Source organism: Saccoglossus kowalevskii, chromosome 3 (assembly GCF_978046115.1).
Source record: "Saccoglossus kowalevskii chromosome 3, keSacKowa6.1, whole genome shotgun sequence".
Taxonomy (NCBI): Eukaryota; Metazoa; Hemichordata; class Enteropneusta; family Harrimaniidae; genus Saccoglossus; species Saccoglossus kowalevskii.
The window spans coordinates 13,044,096-13,065,540 of NC_140643.1; the positions used below are offsets into that span (position 1 = coordinate 13,044,096).

Genomic DNA, 21,445 nt, shown 5'->3' on the forward strand with positions numbered 1-21,445 from the left:
CTGTTACGACTTATTACCTAGGTAAAACATGCACAAGCTAGCACTATTGTAGCAATGCCCCCTCAAAGGCCTATTTTGGTAAACAATGAAAACAATTATTAGAATGCACACAATAGAAACAATGTGCATGTGGGGGGAACCTTTATTCAAAAATGTGTTAACGATCTGAACTACTAGTAAATGATTTGACAGGAGTGCGAATCTGAGGAATTTTAAAGTTGAGGATGAACCATTCTTTTTGATTTTTAGACATTTCGACCAAAATTGAGCATCTCGGCCCAGAGATTCACAGTCAATTCGTCCCAACACATTCGTCCCACAAGTCGATTCGTCCCAATTCACATTCGTCCCACAAGTCGATTCGTCCCAATTCACATTCGTCCCACAAGTCCATTCGTTCCAATTCACATTCGTCCATTTTTTTTAATTTTTGGTCAGCGTTACGATCTTGAGCAGGGTCAATTTCTATGCCAACTGTTACTGACACGCTAACTAATAACTCCACGTTGCGTGTACGGTGTATTTGTATTTATTAACCAATAACTCCACGTTGCGTGTACGGTGTATTTGTATTTATTAACTAATAACTTGTACGTTGCGTGTACGGTGTATTTGTATTTATTAACTAATAACTTGTACGTTGCATGTACGATGTATTTGTATTTATTAACTAATAACTTGTACGTTGCATGTACGATGTATTTGTATTTATTAACTAATAACTCTGCGTTGCGTGTACGGTGTATTTATTTATTTATTAACTAATAACTCTACGTTGCGTGTACGGTGTATTTGTTTATAACGTCGGCAAAAACAAAATGGCATAATGAACAATTACGCATGCCAGTGCTTGACGTGTACGTGAACAGTTCGTTGTTTGGATTTTTTGTGTTTATTTGGCGAGTTAGTAGTGGGCTAACTTTAAATCTGACGAATCGATCGACTTGTGGGACGAATCAACTTGTGGGACGAATCGACTTTGGGACGAATTAACTTGTGGGACGAATCGACTTGAGACGAATCGACTTGTGGGACGAATCGACTTGGGACGAATGTGATTTGGGACGAATCGACCGTCCCCCGGCCCAGAAACCCATGGTCATCTCGACCCACCGCGTCGACGCGACCATATCTCAATGTAAATAAAGTCACAATAGTATTCGAGAGACCAAATACTCAGAAACACGTACGCTACGTTGAAGGTTGGTATAAACATACACTGGATCAGTATGGTCTCGACTATTTTCTCAACGCCAAAGTACAACCAACTTCGCAACATGAACAGGAAGTTTACTACAACCATGGAAGTACATGCTAAAACAGACCAAAGTCACTTTATAGAGGGACTGAATAGACCATAAACTCTTCGAAGTTTACTCTTGTCTGGCACTCAAGGATCAGTATCAAATTACGGTGAATTCATTTGGTCGTACGGCATCGCAACCACAATACGACCTCATATATCCGTTCATGATATCATCATCTCCTATCATAGACTATCACTGTTCATCGCCCAGGCAACAAACGCCACTGGGGCTCCAGTTTAGCCACTTATCATTTTGAAACAAGTTCACTGAACCAGTTCAATCAAATAAGATCAAGTGTATCAATTTGATTAATTCGGAGGGGGTGAAAAACAAGCATGGTGGTGAACAAAGCGTATGAAAATGAAATGTCAAGTGGTCGCAAAACAAAAGCCTCAGCACGAAAATAAAAAATAAAAGCAGGGAATGATATGAAAGAAGCGATGAATGATGCAAACAAATAGATATACAACACGAATAGAATGTTGAAAGGTGAATAAAAAAATGAAGGAAACAGTGATACCAAAACGCAGCGTGCTGAAGCGAAGAAAGAGTTGGAATGAAGGGAAGCCAAACAGACAGGAAGTGGAAACAACTGAACATAGCGCCGCCAAGCGATAGGAATGCAAATGACCTTTAACCGGATATTTTTTAAGATTCTTCTCTTATTTTGAGCCTGTAAAAACCCGATAAGTATTAAATTACAAAAGTAAATATTAGTAAATTGACAAAAATGTTGAATTTGTTATGTTTAATCTTCCAAGACGATTGTAATTGCACTTTTTTTTCCTTTCTGTGTACGTGTTTTTGGAACGAGGCTATAGTTCGGTGACGTCACCTGACTCCTTCTCCACCTAGTATCTTTTTACCCATTTCTGTGTATTCGTTTACTGGGGACGCTGTGCGAGGTAAGAGTGAATTAATCGATCAAATTATGTATATATTTTGTTTATTGTTCGACCATATCTACGTTAATAATGTGATCTGGCTATATTGATCTGTGCACGACAGTTGATATGCGGATATAAAAAAGCTCAGCAGAGATTATCTGACGGAGAATGAAATCGAGCATTTCCAAAATTGAAGACATTCATTCAGAAAATTGCGGCCCTTCAGCTTCCTGTGTAGGAAATGCATTTGACATTTAGATTGTGGCATCATATAAGGTCAACATCACTGAACATATGGTAAGCTGAATCCTTTCCAACGACATTGCGAAGTAATAAACCTCAGTACGTTAATTGACTGTGTAGACAAAAGTTCACACGATAATTGTGTGTCGCGATTGAACTCTCTCTTTCTCAATTAAACAAACTCGTAAAATAATGTAATCATAGACTTGTAACAGTGGTGGCATTGTCCCCAATATGTAGTCATATAATTTAATATGTACACCAAATATTTAAATGATCATATTACTATTAGCTCAAATATGCCTATGTCTGGGTTATATGAATACTGTAGTGAAATTTGGGTGTGTTTATAAAAGCATAACTCGTGTCAAACTCGTAATAGTGGGCGACCTTGCTCTTTGATTCTTTACATATGGGCGGATTTGTCACCCACGTAATGTCAATGTTTTACCTTTAAGTACGTTAAATTATGACATTCTAGTTTACAATATGTTTTTTTTTTACTAAAATTGGATCAACAGTTTGTCTTAGATGACACGGCGTGTACAACATGTGTGGATGACTGATATACGTGACCTATTCTGATAGTCATAGTATTTTCGCATTACATCAACTGCTGTGCTGTCTGGTTTCCTTGTACATTGTGATTATTTTTAAATATCTACTAAATATCTCAAACTATATATATTACATTTTTATATAAAATTATATATGATGCTTGTTGATATTTTTCAATTCTTAGTTAATTACCAAGTTGTATATAAAAAAAAATCATAGTAAGATTATCAGCTTGTATGGCTAAACTTTTCACTATTCATTTACACCAAAATTGCTTTATTTTTACTTGTCATTAGTGAATTTAGTACTTGTATTTATTTATTTTGAACATTTACAAAAAATCTCTAAATTTGCCATTTCTTTTCTGAATTATCATGGTTACTAACACTCAAAAAGGAAGGGCATTAAGCATACTATAATTTTATTTCTCAACTCTAAATTAATTTTTTTGTCTGCCATTAGTCGGATAGAAAGTCCTGCCAAGATGTTACAAGTGTCTGTAATACCGTCCAGAATATAATTGTTATATGCCCATCCTAAGGACACATGTTAGTGTAGTTAGGATTGTGGGTACAAAAAGAGCTCTTTCTGTTGTTATTTTGGCACCTGTTATCGCACTCCCGTCACTGATTGACAATCTAACTGATGTATGAACTGTTGATTTTTAAGCTCAGTGATTTATTTGTTTGTTTGTAGTAAATATGATAATTAAGAAGAGAATCATTTCCCATATACATGATAATTTTCATAATTCAATTTTTAATTCAGATTTTTAGTAAATTTCCAAACAAATCTGACACAGAAAGGTGGATAGTGTTCTTGTTGACTAAATGTAGTTGTCATCATAAATTATCTACAGTGAATGATAGTGTATATTCATTTATAATGATTCATCATATGACTTTTATTGCCATATATTTTTTATTGAGATCTTTGCCAGAAGTCAGCAAAGTTGAACCCGTTTTTCTGTTCCTGCTAAATGGCAGTTGTAATTGCTTCTCTAATGTGGTGTGTGATACTTACAGCTAAAATTAAAGTATTCAAAACAAAGCGTAATGATTAAAGATAAATGTGATAATAATAACACAGACACCCCCTGATAAATACAATTTTAATTAGCCTATAATCTACATGATTTCTGAGGTCGTTTGACCTCTACAATAACTGCCTAGTGTGGATGTCCAGTTTACCTAATTAACTATTTGCAATGTCACATAATTTGTGCTGTCAAATCTGAATCCCTGTAAGTAAAATGTAAAATAACTTCCTTTCATTGACCAGTTTAAATGCTACGTGTGGACCGTTATTTAAAATTATGTGATTGACAATATTTATGATGTCATTTTCAATTGATTGATCAAATTGACAATCAAGACCTGACTGATTGTTCGTAGATTCTACGCTAAGTTGCATTGTAACTAAATCCCAGTTTTTAATTCGTGCAGCTGCATTGATTTTATTGTGGTAGCATGCTGCCCCATACATATAGCCATAGGTTGAGTGAGAAAACGTTATCACAAAACATTATCCCACTGCCCATATCTTGATAATTCTGGTAACTATGGTTACCATACTCAACTCATGCACAAATGTTTGTACATACGAATTGTGCAATTCTAAAAATGACTAGCATTTGTTTACTATAACTTTATATATATATATGCATGCTTTTAATGTGTCACTAATTATGGACAGAGACAGTGGTGTTAGGTGAAAGGTTTTGCCAAGAATAATAATATATTTATTTTGGTATTAAAAAATATTTACTCATAAACCACACATTTAAGAATTTGAGAAGTTAAATATAAGATATAGCATTTATTTTTGTGTTATTTGTCCCAGTGACTCCTGCACAGCTCTGTACACAGACTGTATTGCTTATGTATCGTACACTTTGATCGTTGCTACCCACACTTGTCTATTCTAGTCTTATTCTTTCCAAATACTATCGCAATTATAACCAAATTAACCAAACATCACCTAAGTGAAATCAATTATAAATATTTTTTAACATGAATTATAATCACATTTTTTAAACATGACTGTTACAGGACATGTGAATAAAAAAAATACATAGAATAATTTTTGTATGGGTGTGTCAAAATGTACGCGAGTAAAAAAAAATCTGAGCATGATCATTGCCAATACTAGATTTCTTGCTGGCATCTGATATGAAGAACAGCCAGGGTTTGCGCTCGTGTCTCGGCAAGATGAGTCCCACTTACAAAATTTTAAGAAATTGAAATTTGACCCTGGATAACTTTATTAGGGATTGGACCCCAGCTTGCCTGAAAAATTGGGTCACTCTTCAATAATTGGAGTCCGGGAAGCAAAATATGGGGTTAACGCAATCCCTGATCTGGCATGAATTACGCCATGCTAATAAAAGGGAAAGATTACCGGTAAGTTGAAATGAACACTTTTCTCTAAGAACGAAGATGAAACTTCTTCAATTACTGTAGAATACTTTATTTTCGTTTGGAATTTATTTTCACTGAAGGAATGATTCAGTGATTCCATACAAAGCACCAAAAATGTCTTTTCAACAAAAATTAATTCCAGCTAAAATAAGTATTTTACAGTACCTGTCATATTTAGCTATATTTTAGCATAATAAAGTAATTGTAAGAATATGCTCATACAGCTTGATTGTAACAGTATGGAAACATAGTAATGCTCAGACTGCATATAATAATTTCGGAAATTCCCAAAGTGGGGATGAGATGGTATTTATTTCTCCCTTTTATATATATTGGACTGTTTTCAAGTTTCTACCGATACTACCGATACATGTGATATATTGATTTCTTAATCACACAACGAAACTTTTCACAAATTTATTACTTGGCTTAATTATTTTCAGTTAGGTTGACATGTATTGAGTCTGAAATACTATTTATTTTGGTTTCGGATAAATTTATGAAAATATAGTAAATATTCTGTTCCTGGGGAAAAACTTGACAGTGTGAAATAAATTAAGAAAAACACAAGTGCATTAAAAGGTGAAAGGTCTCTCTTTCGGGTCCATCTGTCTTGATTTTTTTATGACTAAAGGATTATGGGTAATGCCTAGTGGCTTCCATATCATAAATCCAAATGACAGTTCAAAGTCTATGTATTGATTCCCTTGGTATTCATGTAATACATCATTCTTATTGTCATCTCTTTGTTATGACTCTTTGTTATGACTCTTTGTTTTCAGCTTGTAAATACTGGTGCTATTGCTTCATTTTACAACTTGTTTTCTTTTCAAGACCAATCACTGGCCATGCATGCCAATCACTGCCCATAATTTGCATAATATTATCAATAACATATCAATCAGATGTTTATTATATAAATAACCTGTCACCTGACTTGTTTATGTTCAAGAATGGCATTTCAGTATCAAAGCATGGTTAAAACAGCTGTGCTTAAAACATCTGGGGAGAGCACTATACGTGTACAACATGTAATTGTGCTTAAGGTAGCGGGACTATTATTTGCTTACTTGTTTTCATCTTCTAATTGTGACCAAATGACTACAAATAGACCCAGGAAAGTATATATTTTTAGAATCGCCAGACTTCAAGCTTTGCAAAGGTGTGTTTGTCATGCTCGTATCTGCATTCTATGACCCGTTACTTAATCAAAGGTGAAAAATTACTTTTTCTGTAAAAAAAATAATTACGCATTTATGCTGGCGATAAGAAGTATTTTTTTCACTTTTCCTAGTTGTTCAATAGTCTGGTAAATTGAATTTGTCTGGTCAGTTTTATGCAAGCAACGCGTTTTAAAAAATAGTGTGCTGAATTTCAATTACTGTTTTAGTCGCATTGCCCCCAACTCAAACCACAACTCGTTGGTAAATAATCGATGAAATAGTTTGTCTGGACACATTCAAGTTCCTCTCACTGTCACCTTAAAGCTGTGAAAATTTGGTGTTAATCCGACGACAATAAGTATACGTTATTTTTTGTTAAAGACCTTGTATTTTGAAAAACATAAACTCCTAGAAAACGTCCATGAAGTAACAGCAAAGATTTTCAAGCTTGTTTATCGGCACAATCAATTTGTTTTCCCATCAAGGTCTGCTTTAACATGTGTAGGGACATCCAAATGTCTAAGGCTATTGGAAACCTAAAAAAATAAAGGAATGGGATAGCTATAATTGGATAAATTCGGCATATGAAAACACCAAAATCAATGATTTTTTTCAGTGGCTGTGTGACCTTGTGTCTGACACATTCATATGCAAATGACTAATCTGTGAAACAAACAGGGGTGGAGACAAACCACTCAAATGTTTGGAAACACTCATTGTGTGTCAGATAGCTACTGATAACACATCCTAACATTGCTTTGTCTTGAGTTTATCTTTGAAACTTATAGGCACACAGATTAAACCTGTGTTATTGATTTTGGAAAACACTACTGAGGCTGCCTGGCTTCCCTTCAGAAAATCTACATTTTAACCAACTTACATGACATTCTATGTTATGTTGACTTTATCACATGAAAGTTTATAGTGCATTTCATCAATTAATAAATAAATGTGAAAATTGTAATTTTCAACACAAATAATAGTCTCGCTACCTTAAAACATCATCTGGGGAGAGCACTATACGTGTACAACATGCTTGGTAGCTTTTCAAAGCTATACTAAACACTAGTATATTACTATTGTATCTCTATTGAGTGCTTCTCCAATAGCAGTACTTAGAAACTGAAAATCGCATTTGTTGTGCAATAAATCGTTAACAAATTTCTTATTTTGACTATAGAAACACCTCTGTAATTTACGTAAGCGAATGTGCAACTAATTGAGCCAATGTGCTACATAAGATTCAGAAGTCTAAAATTAATGCTGGAGTTTATGGTTGATGAAAACTTTCTTTATATTTGTTACATGCGGCAGTTTTAATTTTTAATGTAAAATATAGGAAACACTTGCCACTGATTTATTGTGCAAATAATCTTCAAGTGAAAATAAAGTACTACCGACGCAAGCCAGCCATTGACTTTTCATTGCAGCATTAAGCAGCAAAGTAGAACTATAAACATAAGGTGATTGAGTGTGACTTTGGTCAAGTGCATTTCAATAAAGACGTGTTACATAAAACTACATTCAATTTATGGTTGGAGCTATGATTTAATAGGATGAATAAAAAGATGAAATACAAACATTATGGTTTTACCATCAGTGAGTGATAAAAAATACAAATATGCAGACTAACATAACAAGGTCAATATGGACAACCACTTGGTGATAGTCTTCATCACTTATCATGGAAAGTTTTATTTTACACAGAAAGCCGCTATACAATCCAGGTGGAGGCGTCAGGATATACCTGGTATATTTGTGAATTGTCAACTGTACATGGAAATTGAAAGCCATTTCGCATCAAATACTTATTGAGCAGGAATCAAAATAGTACCAACAAATTTTAATCACTGTGCCAACAGAGTTCACTTGTCAAAGTAAAATACCTTGGCATACTTCTTTGTTCTTCATCCAGTTTTACTCATAACATATACATTGATATTCATAATATTCAGTATATAACATTTGACAGAAGATTTTATGTTTGTATTGAGTGTAAACTATTATGGTATTTCCGTCCCTCCAGTGCAGATAATCTGCCGACCTGCAGTATCACTCTCACTAAATAGAGAGTGAAAGTCAGTTGTCACGAACAAAGGCGTCCCTCAATCAGTGTGTCGCTGTAAGTCAAAGTTTATGCCTGCAGTAATCTGTGTAGTTCCCTGTACGTATATTAGGAAGAAAAAAAGTAAAATACTGCAGATCACTTTCACCCAAAGCCCCCTTTTTTTATTTCCTCTTGAACATTGCTAAGCGGATGGGGAATATGTCTGGAAGCTGGCTTAGTTTTTTCCTGTAGTTGTTTGTATATTAAACATTGTCAGATTTATTAAGGTGTATATATCAAGTCGCATAGATTACAGTATGTAGGTCAAGAAACATTGTTGAATACAAGGAACTTCTGTAATTTCCATTCTCTACAATATAGACAGACTTTGTAATAATAAGCTTAGGAGTGTCAACATGATCAACTTGGAGTACACTATCTCGTTTTAAACCACAATAGTAAGCTTTTTGCTCAATTTCCAAAATAAAAAATAGCCACCAAGTTGGGTACCCCCATTTTTTTGCATTTTGTCATTTATTAAGGAACCCCTTCACTCAAGAAATCACAGTGCTAATGTTCATTCTTAAATACTAATAGTAACTGGAGGTTTTTACAATATGAATAGAAAAGACAATAGTCATATAGTTGTATACAAAATACTGTAAAATCTGTATTAGAAGCCGCATCCCTTATAGAAGCCACACCCATTCTTTTTGAATAATTGAAACCCAAAAATTCATCATTTCTCATATGTGTAGACGCTCTAATAGAAGCCGCATCCCCTCTGTTGCATTGTACCATTTTAGTAGAAGCCGCGGCTTTTAATACAGATTTTACAGTAATACGTGTAGGTAACACAGGTAACTATGTGTACACGTACATTACTTCCTTCCCCCTCTAACCAAAACATTGCTTCAGGTAAAATGTAAATTTCAGATTTTGATTTATTTTTTTAATCACCAGGAGCACAGTAACTTATATGCCATAATTGTCATCGGCATATCCCAGTAATGGCGCCCACACTTGCGGTATGATCATATTTGGCACTGCCGATGGGTAGATTTAGAAAAACTCTAAGTCTCCCCAGTTGTACAAGACAATTATTGTATGTTGAATTATACTGTATAGGAGGAAGCGGTGTATTATCACTTTACTAATCTTAATCTAATATAGTGATAAGCATGTGACGTACGACTTCAATGTTGATTGATTACTCGTGTCTGCACGTTGACAAATGGGTCTGTTTTGATGATGTCGTACACGTCATTTCGTATCTCTAGTGCGTTTTAAAAGTTCAAGCGTAATCACAGGTTTATTGCATTCTAATGATTGCATGTAAAAATCATACTCGCCCACACTCATAACAATTTTAATATGCTCCACTATAGACAGAATAATGTCTGTAAAGTAAAATATGAATTAAAATTTATAATTTTTCGCAAAATTTTTGAAGCAGTTTTACCTAAAAGGCGTTGACTGTCATGAGGCTTATTCTAATTTTGTATTGATTAACTACTGTAAAATCTTTTATTTTCACTTGGAATTAATTTTTGCTATCAAATCCAGCAAATATTATACCTTTTATACATTTAACTTGTCAGAAATCAATGAAAATAAATTCTATACAAAAAAAAGATAAAATGTTTTACAGCGTGTACCGTACTTTACATGTATTTGCATGCACAGTTTGAGCATACCATGTCATGACCACCACTACTTTAACTGATAATTATGGGATTCACAGTTAGATGTTTTGCATTTTATTATATTACTCTTCTATTTAGGTAGTTGTCTGCATTATAGCATGCTGACCACCTGCTGTATAGTCTCATCATATCTGAATCGATTGTATGGCAATTAGTTAAATATTAATGAGGAATACATTTGTAATATGTAGCCATTAAACAAATTCTATGCAATACACTGTATCTTTGATAGCTCTGTAATAAATCATACATGTATAAAGTGACAGTCTGTACCATATTTTCTTACATTGTATCTGTTACTTTGGCCAAATAAAATATATATTCTGTGTTTTTGGTAACCCTTCTTATTCATTTAAGTGAAAAGTTTTATTAGCTATGTTCATTGCACAATGTATTTTTTGATTTTTGTTTACTTCTATGAAGAGATTGATTAGCACTTAGTTGTATTAAGAAATTACTAGTATATCTTAAAAACTAACCATCTGTAGTGATTATATTCTCACAAAAACCTGAGTCTACAAGGTACTGATAATTACCAAAAACTTAGTTCGCTTAAACCTACCTCATGAAAGTGTATTGTCCATATTACCGGTAAAGTCAAACCACCTGCCTATAGTGACCATTTTTAGGCAGTCCCAAGGCATAATGTATGAGCAATATGTGTATAAAAACCACCTGCCTATAGTGACCATTTTTAGGCAGTCCCAAGGCATAATGTATGAGCAATCTGTGTATAAAGACCACCTGCCTATAGTGACAATTTTTAGGCAGTCCTAAGGCATAACTTATAAGCAACCTGTGTATAAAGACCGCCTGTCTATAGTGACCATTTTTAGGCAGTCCTGAGGCATAACTTGTAAGCAACCTGTGTATAAAGACCACCTGCCTATAGTGACAATTTTTAGGCAGTCCCAAGGCATAACTTATAAGCAACCAGTGTATAAAGACCACCTGCCTATAGTGACCATTTTTAGGCTGTCCTAAGGCATAACTTATAAGCAACCTGTGTATAAAGACCACCTGTCTATAGTAACCATACTTTCGGCAATGTTTAATAAAGAGCTTTCTGTTTATAAAGTCGAACTTGCTTGATTTTAATCAACTCAAAACAATTTTAATGTTGTTGCAACAGTACCATCTCATCATTTACTGGACACGTACATGTATTACACTAAATATTCTAAGTGAGTCTGCAATCCATCAAAAAAACATTCCATGATATAATGATATCACATCCTGTCTATAATGAAGTGGTCACTATACACAGGTTAGATTGCAGATTGCACGTTTTGCCTTCATTTATAGAAGGCATGTGTGACTGGTTGTTGCTCCTCATTCTTCATTACGGAAGTCTGGAGAGTAGCGTTTCACAGAAAATTGAAATCTCACTCAGGTGGAAAATGTCAATTTATTCATGTGCTCTCTGTACTTTCTCCCACTGTGAGTAGACCAGCTGTGCACCTGTCTATTCACATACTTGTTGTTATGCTGGCTAACCAATTTGTGATTTTCAATATTAAAATAATTTGTAGTTGGATACTTATGTCTTATCATTATTAAATTTATACGAAATAAGCTTGTGTTGAAATTGTGTTCAGCGCTATACAAATAAGATGATAATCACATTTAACATATTTTAATTCAAGATCATCATTTGACAAGTTGCCTAATTAGTTACCATATTTTATTTCCTTCACTTTGATATTGTTCAAAGTTGGTATTTATGACACCACAAGTATGGCATTAATTGGCAATAAGTGGGTGAACAATCTGTACTCACCTGCCTGACAAAGTAGTCTGATAACAAGCTTGAAATGGTCCAACAACTCCCCTTCCCCCAAGTGACGAAGTATTTAGGGCAACTGTCTGTCCAGCATGAATGGTAGAAAAAATACTGCTAATAAAATTAAAATACAAATTTGAGCAATGACAGTAATCTAGTTATGTTACTTATAATTAGATTAATGATGATGTGAGGGTAGAAAATGAAGTATTTAGGTAGGGATAGGAAACAATGGCTGCTGTGTATTTGTTTGTCATCTAGTTTAGCCAATTGTTCCCCATCATAGAGTAATTTCAAGTTTATTTTCACTTGGAATTTATTTTCGCTGCAGAGATACTTCATCAAAAATCAGTGAAAACAAATTCCATACAAAACACCCAAAAAGTCTTTTCAGCAAAAATTTATTTGAGCTAATAAGTATTTTACAGTATCATGTTGTAGTTATAATTTATGTTGGCTAGAGTAAAAATTAATCTATGAACTTGAATCGTTGGGCCTGGCATCAATACTTGTATTGTGTAGTACCCACATTACGAAAACACCTGATCATCCAACAATAATATTTAAAATATTTTGTGAAAATGTAATTTTAAATTAAAATTTTATTTTTTCTCAAATTTAGATGAAGTAGGAGCTTTGAAATCAGTGTTTTGCATAAGCAAGTAGCCTATGTGCATATGCATTATTTTGATTTGCATGTGAATTGATTTCATGATTATTAACATACATAGCTGTCCTACATGTACAAGCATATCTAGGCTCTAGTAATTGTCATGGGGGTGTAACTGCAGTTACATAATTTGAAAAAAAAAAGCATTTTGCATTTTTTGAATATATAATTAAATTGCTTTGAATTAAAACCTGACTTTTTTTTTACAAAAAAAGGTGTTTGTATAAAAAGCAAAAAATGGAAATTCAGTTTAGCTTTGGCTGTGCATTGTTATTTCTATCAAATATTATTATTGCAGTATTTTGCCTATAGTCTGCAAAATGTCATGCATTTCTAGGACTTTGAACTTTACTCAAAGATAGATGCCCTCTCAACTAGTGAAATTTTAACAGTGATCACTAACTAATGGACAATGGCACTTCATGGCATTTCAAAATTTTCCCAATCTTGAATGTCAATGCAAAAATTTTAAAAACTGCCTTTCGCTAATTGAAACTTATCTGTACTATAAATCCAGTCGGCTGGTGCTTAATTAAGGCACTGTCTTCTATGGATGTTGGACCGTGGAATGCTTGCGATAAAAACACATCACAATCTCATGAGGTATTAGTGCAGAGTGACTATGTATACCTTGCATTATGTCCCACATAATTAGGGAAATTTATCATGTTTTGGTGGTATCCATGGGAACCACAGTGACACTGATTCAGTTTGTAGTGTATAGAGGTCGTAGAAGAGCAGTGTATAAAATCCGCAATCCTCTTAATACTAGAAATGCAACTAATGATGAGAAAGGTCGTCAAAGGTCATCCTATTTTATAGCTCAACCGGGCATTACCAATTTCCGATGAAAATGTATGGAACAGTTTCTCCAGAATGATGTTCTTTGTAATGGTTATAAATTATACATGGGATATTTTATCTTATATTGCCTAGTATGTTTTGTGTTGATTGCTGCAAGAGATTTAAATTACTATTTAATATTGGCATTAATTTGAATTAAATTATTTCACATTAACATGCTCACATAGGAGGTTCAAAAAGTATGCGGTCAAATTTGGAATAAGTAGGTGGTTAAACATTTAATGTATGATATGATAAGTCAGCTAAATTAGCCGCCTGCTGCCTACTAGAGAAAACGCTGCCACTGTGATAGTTTTGATACTGCCATTAAATCGGCACCTTGAGCTACATGTACAAATTAGTGGTATTTTGACTAGCCTGTAATCGCCAAAGATGCTTAATATTTTTGCGGGGAGATGAAGGTGTATCTGTTGATGCCGGCTTCGCCTTCATTTGCATGATCTACAATGTGTTATTAAAACTCTTGATCAATACAGTGTTACCAATACCTTACAGACCTACATGTATACATGATATATACATTGTAATAGTACATTTTAACATGTACCAGGCATTATCACTAAGTCTGTTTATAATCAAATAACCCCTGGAAATTCATTTCTTTACTACAACAATGATGCATTGTCGGTTCTTTATTACTTTCACAAATTTGTTATCATAATCCATAAGCAATATTATTCCCTATTTATTTGATTCAAAATTGTATGGAAAATTGATAGGAACTTAATTGTGTCTGAAAACTAGATGTGAAATATTAATATTACATGTATATGTGATTAACTGTTTTCTTTTATTACAGGTTTCAGTTTATCCATTCCACTCTCTAACTGCCAACTATGCGCGAATACAAACTAGTCGTCCTCGGTTCTGGTGGCGTTGGCAAAAGTGCTCTGGTAAGTTTCATTTTAAATTTCTCAATTGAAGTGTTTCATCAATTTGTTCAGTTTTCATCATCAAATAAAATCACCATCTCAATAATGTTATCTATTTTCATAATTTGGTAAGGAGCATAAGTGACCAGAGCAGTGTGTTATGCTGCCCACTAGACAGATTCTAAAACTATACAACCACCAAGATTTTGCTCCAATTCTTATCTGAATTGCTAATTACTAATTGTAGTAGTTATTACATCTAAAATTTAATTTAACTTCAAGGATAAATAAAAGGTCATTACTGTTTTGGCTAAAAGTAACAAGGGATGCAATTACTAATAAATTTAAACCTCAGATAATGCTTTTTTATGGTAAATATACTGTAAAATACTTAATTTTAGCTGGAATTAATTTCCGCTGAAAAGATATTTTGGGTGTTTTGTATGGAATTTATTTTCTCTTATTTTTGACAAGTTGAATGTAAAATATAGGTAAAAAGGTATATTTGCTGTATTTTATTTTCACTGAATCATTCCTTCAGTGAAAATTAATTTCAAGTGAAAATAAAGCATTTCACAGTAGGTGGTTTTTAATACTTCTACACGCTTGCAAACCTTCATACATGCTTGCAAACCTTCATACATACACTGTATACCATTATCACATCTACCCATCATAAAAATAGCTGCTGGCTTTGTGCTCTCCTGTTCAACAAAACATTGTTGATAAATCATAGTGGTATAAGTGTTCTGCGCTTTATATATATATATGCATTCTTTATGCATGGCTTATGTGGCAATTAAAACTCACTTGAAGCAAATTGAAGTGGATTTATCATAGGTTATTTTAGTTCCAATCAAATACTGGTGTTTCATACGGTGGCGAGTCATCTGCATGACGTCTGAATACCTACTCAAAAACCCTAAAACAAATAACAACAAAACTTGTCATGTTAAACTACCATTTCGATAATGACATGGACTTCCTGGTAACTGTTGTATTAGCATGGGAGCCGTTTCACGGCGATCTAGAATTGTTATTTTTCTAAAAACACAATATTCAACCTAAGTGCATGCTGCCTGCATGCTGCCAAGGGAATTACAATACTCACGTACATGTACTTACTAGATGATATGTTTCAACATGTGCCCTTATGCTACCGGTATAATAATTGTACTTTACTTTGTAGTTTTATTTCTGTGCGTCATTGCCTTTATGGCCTGTTTTAATCCATTGTACGTCATTGCTTTATGATGAGTTTTGTTAGAAAATTTATCAGAATATTAAAGTGGAACCAACTTATAATTCTGCCTTCTGCTGCATAGTTTCTGTGATACATATACAGGCTGATGTGAGCTGATAATGTCCTGACAGTATCCATGTTTTTTTTCTGCGGGAATTCAATTATAACTGCTATTGAGATTGGTGAAGTTTTATTCATTTATATACAAAGCTCATCATTTTAAAATTTATTTTAATTGAAAATGCATCATCGATAATAATTTGGTTAAATTTTTGACAGGTACATGGTTATTTGCCTTGAGAACAGAGTTTATGTGTGTATATTTCTGTTTGTCTAATCCACTAGTAGTGATAGTAAATACTAGTATTTCAATAATTGTAAATTTTCTTTCTTCTTCATATTTATACTATATTAGAAGCACACCTTTAATACAAAATGCATTTATTATATGGATTATTAGAATATGATTTATTTTGGCTATAGAACTGTCTTTTACTTTTAGGTAAACTTGTGTGTTACTAAAACAGTAAATAAGATAGATGGTAAATATGGTACAATATATTTTTGACTCGCCTGTAATCGCTAAAGATACTTATGGTAGATGTAGATGATGTGTTAATAATAGTTTCAATAAAATATTGGTTTAAACTGATACAAATGCTGAATCACAGACGCAACTCCATGTCTGTTAACGGGCTGCACTTTGTCAGTGTTTGACTGTGCATACAGTACACTGTCTGTTTCTACTAGGCATTTTCACGATTCGATAACAATCATCATCATTTGCAAAATTTGCTGACACTTTGTGTCGTTGGCACCCAAGAGAAATTTTCACTGCTACACCATTTCATGTTTTTGACTAACCTGTGAAATTAATACAGTTTACAGTACACATGTATGGTTGGCAATGTGTTGAGACTGTGTAAAGAATAACATCTATATTTGAATAGCTGACATATAAGTAAGCACAGAACATTGCTCAATGTGTGAAAACATATCTCCCATGGATAAAGATAGATACGTCTGTTAATATTCTACTCATTTACTTTTTTTTTTAAAGAATCTCATGAATATTCATGAGGCGCTAATGATATGCAGCACAAATCATAATTACTAAAATAGAATTTCTATTGGTACAACAAAAGCAAAATTTGAATTAGAGATTTGATTTCTTTGAATGTCACAATAAAAGTGTAACCACAGGAGAAAGAGTATTAAGTGATATGTTATTGCTGGAGATTATGATATAGAATAAATCTTGTCCTATGGTATTTTTAGTGCAATTATTTTATTGTTTTTGGTATCATGCACTGAATAGGCCATAGGTTTGGATTTAATTGGAAATTGGATATGAATACAAATATACATGTTAAGTTTCAGGGATTAGAACCGAGACATGCCATTGGTGGTGGCTGTGCTATATATACAGCCGACACATTTGTCACATTAAATTGAAATCTGTAGGGAAAAGATGAGTTATACATGGAACTGATTTATGTGTTAAATATGCTTCCCCAGTATTCAGTTTGGCGCCACACAGTTCAACTCTGTATGTAATGGACAGCGTTACTCTACAATGCTCAGTGTCATCCAGGTTTCAATAATCTTCACCTCTAAACCTCACTCAATGTGATTACACAGTTTTTAATTCCCAAGTGTGAAGTTCACAATGGGAGACTTTGTCTTTCTGTTCATACATGTACAGTATATCTTTAGTATTTGTATACTTTATGTTTATGTGTCCCACCAATATTTGTTAGAGCTCCATACTCGCTTGTAGGCTTGTTATCTTATTCAACAGGAAATTGACGTAATGACTTTTTAATAATTTAAGCTAATTTATTAAGCACAAATTTGAGTGATTTGAACATGTCTGTAGCAGCTTGTTTCAATGGCCTTGTTTTTATCAAAATACTGATGTCATTTTTAAAAATAGTTGGATGTGACTCATGATAAATATGTATTTATGTTTTATTTTGCAGACTGTGCAGTTTGTGCAGGGAATCTTTGTGGAGAAATATGACCCCACCATAGAGGACAGTTATAGAAAGGTGAGTTCATAGTTATCAAATCAATATGCGACATGTGAGTCTATTCTCAGTATGTTCTTTGAAGCAAACTGTTTTCTTGTCACGATTCAGTTTTAAAATAAGCCATTGTACAACATACATTGATTCTTCTCATAGGAGTGGAATCTGAAAGTAATCTTTGTTGAACTGATTTGATAATTGGTAATTTGAAGTTGTACATATACCATGTAGCTTGTACACTGTACCTAAAGGTATACCAGATTAAGTAGTGAACTTCTTGAAAAAAGGCCAAGACAAGTACTATGCGAATCTTTAGTTTCAATTTTGAAAAAAAAAAACATGTTGTGTTTTTCAATTGAATTAAATAATTCATAATGTTCCATTATTTAAGCAATAAACTATTGCCTGTCTGGGTACATGTATATCACAAGATTAAAATAAATGCACATCAAGGCCTAAATGCTTCTAATCATTAACAAAATCTAAGCAGTATGCTCTAAAGCTTGAAATTTTTGTTGAAAAATGCATCATATAATGTAACTGTACATTTTTGTATATGTAAAGGACATTTCAAATGAACAAATAAAAATTACTACACGAGTAAAATCATTACATCCATATAATCCCAAAAGAGCATTACAATCAAACATACCAGTAGATTTATATTTTCAAAGTAATTTTGCGATTGCTTCATTTTATTGGTCCCCGTTCGGACAAAGTCTGAAAACGGGGACTTATAATAAGGTCTCCGTCCGTCCGTGCGTCCGTCCGGAGTCATATCTCAGAATCCCTTGGACCGATTCTGTTCATTCTTTGCATGTGCCTAGTACTTTATGTGGGACATATGCACATGCAGTGGTTTAGCGATTCGATTCAAAATGGCCGACTGGCAGCCATCTTGTTTTTTGAAAATGTTGTATTTTGGACATGCTTTGTCAGTTTTCATTCAAACTTGGTACATAGATTATACATGTTAGGATACATGTCCATGATGATTTATTTCACAATTGGATCAAAGATGGCCGACTGGAAGCCATCTTGTTTTTTGAAAATGTCGTATTTTGGACATGCTTTGTCAGTTTTCATTCAAATTTAGTACATAGATCATACATGTTAGGATACATGTCCCTGACCGTCCGTGAGTTCCTGAGTTTGTCTGTCCGACCGTCTGTCCGACCGTCTGTGTGTCCGTCTGTCCGTGCGTCAGTCTATCCAACGTCATATTTCAGAATCCTGTGGACCGATTCCGTTCATTCTTTGCATGTGCCTAGTACCTTATGTGGGACATATGCACATGCAGTGGTTTAGCGATTCAATTCAAAATGGCCGACTGGCAGCCATCTTGTTTTTTGAAAATGTTGTATTTTGGACATGCTTTGTCAGTTGTCATTCAAACTTGGTACATAGATTATACATGTTCGGATACATGTCCATGACGATTTATTTTGCAATTGGATCAAAGATGGTCGACTGGCAGGCATCTTGTTTTTGTTTTTTTATGCAATATCTTGGACGTGCTCTGTCAGTTTTCATTCAAATTTGGCATATGCATGTACTTTATACATGTTAGGATGCATGTCCATGACAATTCGTTTCAAAATCTGGTCAAGGATGGCCGATTGACAGCCATCTGACTTTTTGGCCTTACTACTATATTTCCACAATTTATGTATCATTTTCATTCGTATTTGGCACATACATCATACATATCAGTGTGTTTCATAATCAGATCAAAGATGGCTGAATAACGACTGTTTTTATTTTGGCCATATTACTATGACACAAAACACGTGTTTTGATGTAAATAAACAATCTGTTGTATATGCCACTTGGAACTCAAGTTTCAAGGACATGCTCGCGACAACCCCTCCGCTTTAATATGACGAGCACAAAGAGAACTTAACGGGGACTGTGTCATTTTCAATGACTTGTTTTGACTGTCATGCTCTCAAACACAACATTATTTATAGAATCTGACACAAACATGAAGGGCTTCAATTCTCCCATGTTGAACTCTCCCAATAAGTACATGTTAACTACAGATATAAACATTTTTAGATGCATACAGTATGTAAGCCTGTACTCACAACTTTCCAAGGCTGAATAAATAAATTGACTTTTCCTGCATTCATGGGAATCATCTTAAACTGCATTTTGTATCAACAATTATGCCATATCATTCCCAAATAAACTGGCATTAAACTTTCAACAAAAATAAATTCACACCAACAAATTGAATTATAATATGTTAATTTCTGTGCTGAGGAATAAACAAACACCTTTCAAATCTTCTTGAATGCTGTCAAATCAAAATGATTTATTCTATTTTTTCTCCATATCGCTGAGTATCTTTGGACAAGATAAATTATCATTAATAATAAATAAATTTGACTGAAAGTGACTGACATTTGCCACCTTTCTCCCATAACTAAATATTTGCTCATCACTGGTGTCCTGTCATTTCTGCCCTTTCTGTTCAGCCATGTGGACATATTTCTCAGACATGCCTAGACTGATTTCACTCACACTTGATTAAAAGTCATGCATTTTGTATAATGATGGTTTACAGTAATGTTGCATATGATCTAGTTGAAAATGGCTGACTGGCAGCCGTTTTACATGGAAACAATGTGGCCAAAATTATACATTATTGCCATTCGAGAACCTGATTTCTGGCATGCATGCATGCATGCATGCATGGCTGGGTTTGATTCAAATTTTGTTGATACATAAAACATCGTAAGACTTCAATGCATGTTATTTTATTTTACGATTTAGATTAAAACTGGCTCATTTGTGACAATTTCCTTTTTAAAAAAAATGCAGTTTCTTATCTCTCAGCATGATTACATTCAAATTATCCTGTACATGAATACATCAGTAGACATGTATACCCTAGACAATCATTTTGTGATCTGATACATAATGTTGGCTGACTAGTGGCCATTTTAGTGATAACAATTAACCATTTTCCATCACTCATACGGTTTTAAAAACTAGATCTTGAATGCACATGGATATAACTCAAACTTGCATAAATGAAATAAAAATCATAAACTCAATTAATAAGATCAATGGAAGTTATGGGACTAATTTTATATTCAAGATATTATAATGTTACATTACTCTGATCTTCATGAGTCAATATTGCAATCACTCAAACTATAATTTAAATTATGCGTTTCTCAAAGACATTCATTTTAATTAAGACAACAAAGATTTCCATACGTTTGGTTTGTTTTCGCACTGCAGTTGTTAAAGAGACGAGAAAAGTTTATTTATACTTAGCAATATCCTGATGAAAATGCTAATTTCGACTTTAAGCTATGATTGCTTTATTGTCGCGCACATTGTCAATATGCAGGGAATGTTTAGACCTGTAGACTGCAGTATGATGAAATGATCAGTCTTGTCAACAATCTCCTTCTGAATGGCCACAGACTTGTAGTGACACAATCAATTTACCGGTAATACAGACCTGCTAATCAATGCATTAAAGTAAAGTTGCAACACCTAATATCACATACAAACTAGATTCTATTCTGGGCAGCTTTGCTTTCCTGTGTATATAATTTCACTACATGTTCTATATTTGATACAAACTACAACTGCATACAAGAGCTTTGTTACTTTTCATGTGATTTTTCTTGTA

General features: G+C 33.7%; 1 protein-coding gene across 2 annotated transcripts in view; it reads left to right on the top strand.

Moving 5' to 3' along the window:
- The first annotated feature begins 2,120 nt into the window (after window positions 1-2,120).
- Window positions 2,121-21,445, top strand: part of LOC102804872 (ras-related protein Rap-1b) — a 28,503-nt gene continuing 9,178 nt past the window's right edge. Inside the window, exons 1-3 of one of the 2 annotated variants that reach the window (XM_085496777.1) lie at window positions 2,121-2,212; window positions 14,448-14,541; window positions 17,746-17,814. In XM_085496777.1, the coding sequence (XP_085352903.1) occupies window positions 14,485-14,541; window positions 17,746-17,814 (126 nt within the window). In that variant the 5' untranslated portion in view covers window positions 2,121-2,212; window positions 14,448-14,484. Of the gene's footprint in view, window positions 2,213-2,278; window positions 2,492-14,447; window positions 14,542-17,745; window positions 17,815-21,445 lie in introns of those variants that run through there. The other variant, XM_085496778.1, reaches the window with a different exon arrangement.